The sequence below is a fragment of the Odocoileus virginianus genome, chromosome 5, assembly GCF_023699985.2.
Source record: "Odocoileus virginianus isolate 20LAN1187 ecotype Illinois chromosome 5, Ovbor_1.2, whole genome shotgun sequence".
Classification (NCBI taxonomy): domain Eukaryota; kingdom Metazoa; phylum Chordata; class Mammalia; order Artiodactyla; family Cervidae; genus Odocoileus; species Odocoileus virginianus.
The window spans coordinates 16,370,360-16,378,328 of NC_069678.1; the positions used below are offsets into that span (position 1 = coordinate 16,370,360).

A 7,969-nucleotide genomic window follows, 5' to 3' on the forward strand; every position below is an offset into this window, starting at 1 on the left:
GTTTTTATTCTAGAGAAATATAAGGAGTAAAATCTTCTTCTGGCTAGATAAGACTGACAGTACACAACTATCTATAATTTACTAAATCAAAGTGTACCTTTCAAAGAAAGCATATCCAGTGAGACCTTTGCTTCTCTTCCCCCTAAGATGTGATAATCATAATAAGATTCTTAAGGATACAACTCGAATAAAGATGAAACCAGCTCTTCTTTCAAAACCAGATCATCATGAATGAAATTTTAAGAATATCCTAATTATTTTTCTGTGTGACCAGTTGTTTCTCTATAGCATTTGTACTCTGGTCAGAACTCATATCTGGAGGGAAACCGGAAAACTGACTTATATACTATAGGAGAAGAGAAATCTTTTATTTTATTTTTTTAGCTACAGATATTTCTATAACATTTTAAATATCTAACCTCATACCTAATTTCATTTAATCTTCATAAAGACTCTGTGAGGTAGCATTGTTTTTATTCCTATTTTATAAGTGAGGAAACCAAAGTTCAAGAAATATTTAACTTGCCGAAAGTCAATAATATAGGGATAGGGGATTAAGAGGTACAAACTATTGAGTATAAAATAAGCTATAAGATATGTTATACAACATGGGAAACATAGCAAATACTCTATAATAACTATAAATGGAATACGGGCTTCCCGGGTGGCTCAGTGGGTAAAGAACTTGCCTGCAATGCAGGAGACACCAGAGATATGGGTTTAATTCCTGGGTTGGGAAGATCCGCTGGGGGAGGGCACAGCAACCCAGTCCAGTATTATGTCTTCCTCAGGGTACAGCCTCACTGACACGTACTGTCTGGGCCACCAGGTCTTGGGACAAGACTGAAAATAGGATGTGGAAATAGGAAGGACTGGAAGCTCATCAGAAAACTGACATGGTTCATGATGTAGGTCAACTCTGGCCTTTTTCCTTTATTTTTAAATTTTTTGGCCATGCTGTGAGGAATGTAGGATCGTGCGGGACCAGAGATGGAACCTGTGCACCCTGCAGTGGAAGTCCAGAGTCTTAACCTCTGGACCACCAGGGAAGTCCCTTGACCTTGTTCCTTTAAAAAGGAACCTGCTGAAGACCGCCCAGTGGAAATCAGTGGAGCAGGTCTGATAGTTAGCTATGATCTGAAGTGCTTGCTCATGACTCAACCACCCTGAGAATTCACCAGTGCAAGAGACTTGGCGATTTTGACCATCATGTCATTTTACACTCTTTTTTTCCCATCAGTCATATATCTGTTTAACTTGTATCTTTAAGTCATCATTGGTTAAATTTATGGGTTGTAAGGAATATTCATATTGAAATATAGCACATAAATAAGAACTATAAAAATGATCACTCAAAATTCACCTGATATTTTATCTTTAAAAACATAAAATAACAGCTGTGAACATTTTAAATTTACAAAAGAGCCAAATTATAAAATTGTATAACAAATACTATACATACCATACTTTTGCCATGCCGTATTTGTCATAATTGTTTCCTATCTCTTTTTTTTTTAAGATAGTAACATTTATGGATACAATCTGCAACCCCCTTCACTCTTTCCCCTTCCTTACTTCTTGCTTCTGTAGATGTAACCACACTGAGAATGTGTGTATTTTTCCCTTGCATGTTTATGTATTGAACCTGTCTATACTGATTAATTATAAACATATGGTATTATTTTAAATTTATGTATTTTTGAAATTTATCCATACTGATTGACAAAAAGATTCTAATGTTGTAAATATTCTTCAGCACAGCACATCAAGATGTCATTAGCACTTAATTAAGCCCCTTGGAAGGTAAACACAGTTGGCTCTTCATATCTATGGGTTCTATCCATGGATTCAACTAACTGCAGTTCAATAATATTTAGGAAAAAACAATTCCAGAAAGTTCCAAAAAGCAAACCTTGAATTCACCATGGTTATTCACATGCACCAACAACTATTTGCATAGAATTTACATTGCATTAGGCATTGTAAGTAATCTGGAGATGATTCATAGTGTACAGGAGGATGTGTGTCTATTATATGCAAACACTGTACCATTTTATACACAGAAATTGAGCATCCATGAATTTTAATATGGGGGATATCCCCCACAGATACTGATGGAGGACATTACTTAGAATCTAGCAATAATAGTTTTATATTTTTTAAATTGGGTGGGTGTTTAGGCTCTAAACACAGGGATCAGAAACACAAATCAAAATCATCAAAGATATTTTTGTATATTTTTGATGTAGCAAAAAGTAGTTCAACTTCAAACTTCATTTTAATATGTTTATTTTTATCCCCAAATGAAATGAAGTATACAAAATGTCACTTTGAATCTGTCCACAAATTGTGTTCTTGCTTTCATAGTTAAAATTAATTCAATAATGTGAAGCACTTATTAAATGTGGGTAAGCCAAATTTGTCTTTTTAGATATGTAGCATGAATATTATTAAAAACTTTGATAAAATTAACTTGCAATGTAAACTTTAATTGCAATATATTGATGTAAAGTAACATATTTTTTGAAAAATAACATTTATTTTATGTTATATAAACATACTATGAAAAATAATCTTAAAAATTCCTTAGGCAATTCTTGATTTTATATGTAACTGAATATAGTTTGAGAATTAAAGGAGAGTAGGAGAAATCAAGACTGATTTAAACCAACCTAAAATTATACAAAAAAGACAAAGATTTTAAAATGCTCTAATTCCCATAGCACCATTCCTGACTCATATAATATTATTGTCCAACTAGCTGACTTGCTGTTAATCACCCAGCTGAGACCAAAAAATCCCAAAGCCCAAACCAACAATACACATACTCATGAACTAAATAATTGTTTATTGTTTTAAAAACTGAGTTTTGAGGTGGTTTGTTGCACAGCTTAATTAGGTAGAAATAAACTGTCACAACTAATACAGTGTTTTTTGTTGTTTGCAACCAAGAGCCCTAGATAATCAGCCTGGAAACACCTAAATTAGTTCACTCTGATGAACTGACTTGTTCCCAGCATCTAAGCACTATTCTGTGCCCTCTCGAGATGGGCTCAGTCTATCCACCCACACAGACACTCTCTTTGAGCTTATTTCCCAGCTGATGTCCAGATTCCAGGTGAAGGCCATTATCTTAACACCCATAATCTAGGAGCTCCTTTACAGACAACTTGGCAGCTTCATCATCAAGATCACAAGAGCTAGATCTCCACTCTCCTGAAGTTCACAGCTGCCTGAATCAGTAAACGTTCATTTCTCCATGATGATACCCCAGTCTCTAAACAATGCAGGAGACCTGTGTTCAATCCCTGGGTCGGGAAGATCCACTGGAGAAGGGAATGGCTACCCACTCCAGTCCACTGGGGTCGCCAAAGAGTGGGACATGACTGAAGTGACTAACACTGTCACACTTTTAGGAGGGCATGGAGCCTCTTTTCCTTGTGGGAAGAGGTGAACAGCACAGCTGAGCAGGAAATGGAACAGTTAAAAGAGAAAGGAAAGACTCTACAACTGAAACAATAGACCAAAAAGTAAACAAATTTGTTTCTAAATCATATCCTGGTTCAGTTAATATTTACCATCTACCGCTTTGCCTTCTGTTGGGAGAACAAAGGGAGTGCCTCCAAAAGCACAATATAAGAAGCCAGAGTGAGCATCCCCCCACTGGTGTGACCACTGCTGCTCTTCCCACGACTGCTGAAGCCCAAGGAGCACAGGATGGAGAAGCTGCTTCTGGCTGTCCTGCTCCTCGCCTCCCTCCCAGCGGGCATGCCACAGAAAGGTAGGTCCTAGGTTCTGTTTGGATAAAGTTTTCCCCAAGTCTCAGGGGACTGAAGGACAGCTCCTTGGTCGCTGCTGCTGTTTTGAGGAACAGGTGAATGAAGGATGGTAAAAGTCACCTATGGCAGTATTGCATCACCTTAAAATGTAGCAGCTTAAGACAACAAACATTTATTGGTCTCAGACTTTCTGCAGGTCAAGAATCAGGGAGCAGCTCAGCTGGATGATTCTGACTCTAGGTTTCTCATGAGTTGCAGTCAGTCAAGCAGAGACATCCTCTCATCTGAAGACTTGACTTGGGGAGGATCTGCTTCCTAGATCACTCACATGGTTATCGCCAGGATTCAGCCCTTACGGGCTGTTGGATTGAGGGTCTCAGTTCTTCACTGGCTGTTGGCTGGAGGCTGCCTTAGTGCCTTGCCATCTGGACCTTTCTATCAAGCAGTCTATAACATAGCAACTAGCTTCTCCAACAGTGAGAAATCTAACAGAGAGAAAGTGCCCAGCACAAAAGGGTAGTCTTTCTTAAAAAACTAAAAATAGAACTACCATATGATCCAGCAATCCCATTCCTGGGCATATATCCAGAGAAAACTATAATTAGAAAAGATACATGCACCCCAGTGTTTATTGCAGTGCTGTTTACAATAGCCAAGACATGGAAGCAGCCTAAACGTCCTAGGAACCTAGATGAATGGATAAAGAAGATGTGGTATATATATATGTGTACAATGGACCATTACTCGGCCATTAAAAAAAATGAAATAATCCCATCTGCAGCAACATGCATGAACCTAGAGAGTGTCATACTGAGTGAAGTAAGTCAGACAGAGAAAGAGAAATACCATATGATGTTTCTTATATGCATAATCTAAAAAGAAATGATATAAGCTGACTTATTTACAAAACAGAAACAGACTCATAGACACAGAGAACAAACTCATGGTTCCTAAAGGGGAAGTGAGTGGGGGGGAGAGATAAATAGGAGTTTGGGGTTAACATGTAGACACTATTATATATAAAATAAACAATCAACAAGGACATACTGTATAGGACAGTGAACTCTATTCAATATTGTATAATAACCTATATAGGAAAAGTGTCTAAAAAAGAATGGTATGTACATGTATATACGTATACACATACGCTTAGCTGTATTCCTGAAACTGTATACCTGTATGACACAACATTGTAAATCACCTATACTCCAATATAAAATAAAAATTAAATTTAAAAAATTTAAAAAGAAAATTTGGAAGCAGCTTTAAAAAAGCACTGTCTTTTCATAATCTAATCTTCTGTCACTTGTCTTGTGTCTGCTGTATTCTATTCTTTAGTAGCAAGTTAGCCTACAATCAAGGAGAGGAGAACTATTTTGGACATATTTTTAAAACCACCACAGATGCTTATGAATCAGGGTATGCCTGGCATAAGGAAGCCCTGGGGCTAGAGAAAGGATAGCTGGCTATGCTCATTACATGGGAACACCATTACCTCTCACCTGAGAGAACAAAAACGGCTATGCAAAACTTTTATTAGAAAAAGAGGTTATTACAGGGGTTAGGGTGGTCATTCTCTGATCCTTCTCAATCTTTTGGTCTGGGTCACATGAGAGGAAATACAAAATTTTAGAACAATCTTGGACTTTACATAGAGAACCAGTTTCTCCCAAACTAATTGAATTGCTGCTTTTGTGAAATTGCTGAAGTCTAATCCTCATTTTCTTCACCTATGAAATGCGTATAAGAATGACATCAAACTAGCAAAGAGTTGTTTATGAAGATTGAGTGAGATAAGTTTAAGGGAAAAAAATTATGATTCAGAAGCGCAACCAAAAAAGCTTGATTTTTATTAGCAGTTAAAGAGCATTCATGTTCTGGCAGCCTTTTTTTCTCCCTTTCTGTTATATCCATTAAGCACAACCCCATCTTCTCAAGTTTGAGACACTTCTCTATTGTATCATTATCAGTAAAAAGTTATTCAAAACCCCACTCTCTGGCTAAATATGCTATTTTACTCCAGGTCTGTATACTGACAAGGTCAGACATCACGCATAGGGTGATATTTAGATCACTGACATCTCAGAAGATGATTAGCATTGGGAGAGGATGGGATGCTGCAGACTTTAACGTTTTCACTCCACGAGCCAGCTGTGCTTCATTTTCTGTGGCTGGTGTTTGTGTTCCACCTAGATGAAACCTGCAAAGAAGGTGACAGAGGGGTTGATAGAGAACATCTTCAATTCTTATTTCTATCTGAACAACTATAGCAGAACCTGCCTTTTAACACATTCTGCTTATACAAATAATGCACTGACAGGCACCTTGTAAATGCTGAATATACTCTATCAAGCAGCAGTCCACCATCTGCAGTGAGAGCAAATCAAACAAGAGAACTGACAGATTTTTTGTCACCATTTTTTTTTTTTCTCCTCCACAGACTTGAGAGGGAAGGTGTTTATTTTCCCTAAACAATCAGACACAGCCTACGTGACCCTGATCCCCAGGGTGAGGAGGCCACTGAAGAGCTTCACCCTGTGCCTGAGAGCCTTCACAGACCTCACTCGCACCTACAGCCTCTTCTCCTATAGCACGAGGTCTAAAGACAATGAGCTGCTCCTCTTTGCCAGCAAACAGGGAGAGTATGAGCTGTACATCGGGAACGCCAAGGTCGCCTTCAAGGTCCCCCACCTCCGTCATGGCCCGGTCCATCTCTGTGTCAGCTGGGAGTCTGTCTCTGGGATTGCTGAACTCTGGGTGAACGGCAAGCCCGTGGGGAGGAAGGGTTTGAGGAGAGGGTACACTTTGGGAAGAGATGCAAAAATCATCTTGGGACAGGAGCAGGATTCATTCGGGGGAGGTTTTGATGCCAAACAATCCTTTGTTGGGGAGATCTGGGATGTGTCCTTGTGGGATCGTGTGGTCCTCTTAAAGAGCTTGTGTCCCTTCTGTTACATCGGCAACATCTTGAACTGGAGGGCCCTGACTTATCAAGCTAAGGGCTATGTGGTGGTGAAGCCCAGGTTGTAGGCTTAAGCCTCACTCCCTTCAGACATGACTTGTGTTTGATAATAAATATCTACATTGTCTCTTTGAAATTAAATACATTGATTTCAATTTTTCTGGCTCTGTTACAATGCTGTAAACTACATTAAAGACACAAGGGTCAGGTAGACCTGTAGTATGCAGTCTTTCTTGTTGCAAACATTACAACATTTTATGCAGCATCAAGCTATAGGAACTCCAGGGAACACACTGCTTTCATCACGTGTGTCAATCTTCTAGAGCCCTGGACAGTTCTGGGAGGACTCACGGGGGTTCTGAGTGCAAATAGTTCATCAGTCTATAAAAATGATGTGACCACTGGGAGGGGCCTTTAAGGAATGGGTTGCTTTCATGAGCAGGACTGCTGAAGAGAGAATCTCCAATGGGGCTTTCTCAGAAGCAAGGTTGTGAGTGTTCCCCTTGCACCTAGCCCAGAAAGGATTCAGAGGTGTTCTCAGGGAACACAGATGAAGGCAAAGATTAATTCCCTTGAAGACCCCTCTTCTCATTCACTCTCTGCAGGTAGTTGCTCTGGGGAGGGAATGCTTTTATAGTTTCAGGTAATGTTCCATAAACATGAAGACTTCCCTTCTTGGCTCTGGTGCCGTTAGGGATTCTCAAGTCCTTTGACAGGCACTTTCAGTGCATCCTCGATGGGGACTCTTCGACTGTCCTCAAGAAGAAGAGAGATGGTGGATGGATGACCTGAATTAATTTTTTTTCCTTTTAATATCAGCCCTTTATGGACTGGAAGGCATTTGACAAGTTCTGCCTCTTTTGAACATCAAGTCAAATCACCCTACGGTCTTAAACCTTTCTGTCAAATCAATACAATTGTCCCTCTCAGAAGGCAATAACAATAAGACTCCCAGACTCTTGTTTAGACAAGTGTTTGATCTCAGAGTTTGAACGAGGTACCCAGCAGTTCACAGAAAATGAGTTCATCAGTGTAGAAATGAATAGGGCAAAGGCAAGACCCAGGTATCACCCTGGGCTCCACGTAGAGATGAGTGAAAATCATGGGCTAATTTCCAGATTTGAGACAGCCAGAGTTAGCTGGTATTAATAAATTTAATTCTTTTTTTTTTTTCCCTTTGGCTGTACCACAGTTTGCAGGATCTTGGTTCCCCAACCAGGGATCGAAC

At 39.3% G+C, this 7,969-nt stretch overlaps 1 protein-coding gene across 1 annotated transcript; it reads left to right on the forward strand.

The window, feature by feature from the left end:
* Positions 1-3,617: 3,617 nt before the first annotated feature.
* On the forward strand, positions 3,618-6,864 carry LOC110132666 (mucosal pentraxin-like). The gene is made up of 2 exons (XM_020886125.2): positions 3,618-3,781; positions 6,220-6,864. Exons 1-2 carry the CDS (start codon positions 3,718-3,720, stop codon positions 6,807-6,809), a joined length of 654 nt encoding a protein of 217 aa, XP_020741784.2. The 5' UTR covers positions 3,618-3,717; the 3' UTR covers positions 6,810-6,864.
* The last annotated feature ends 1,105 nt before the right edge of the window (positions 6,865-7,969 follow it).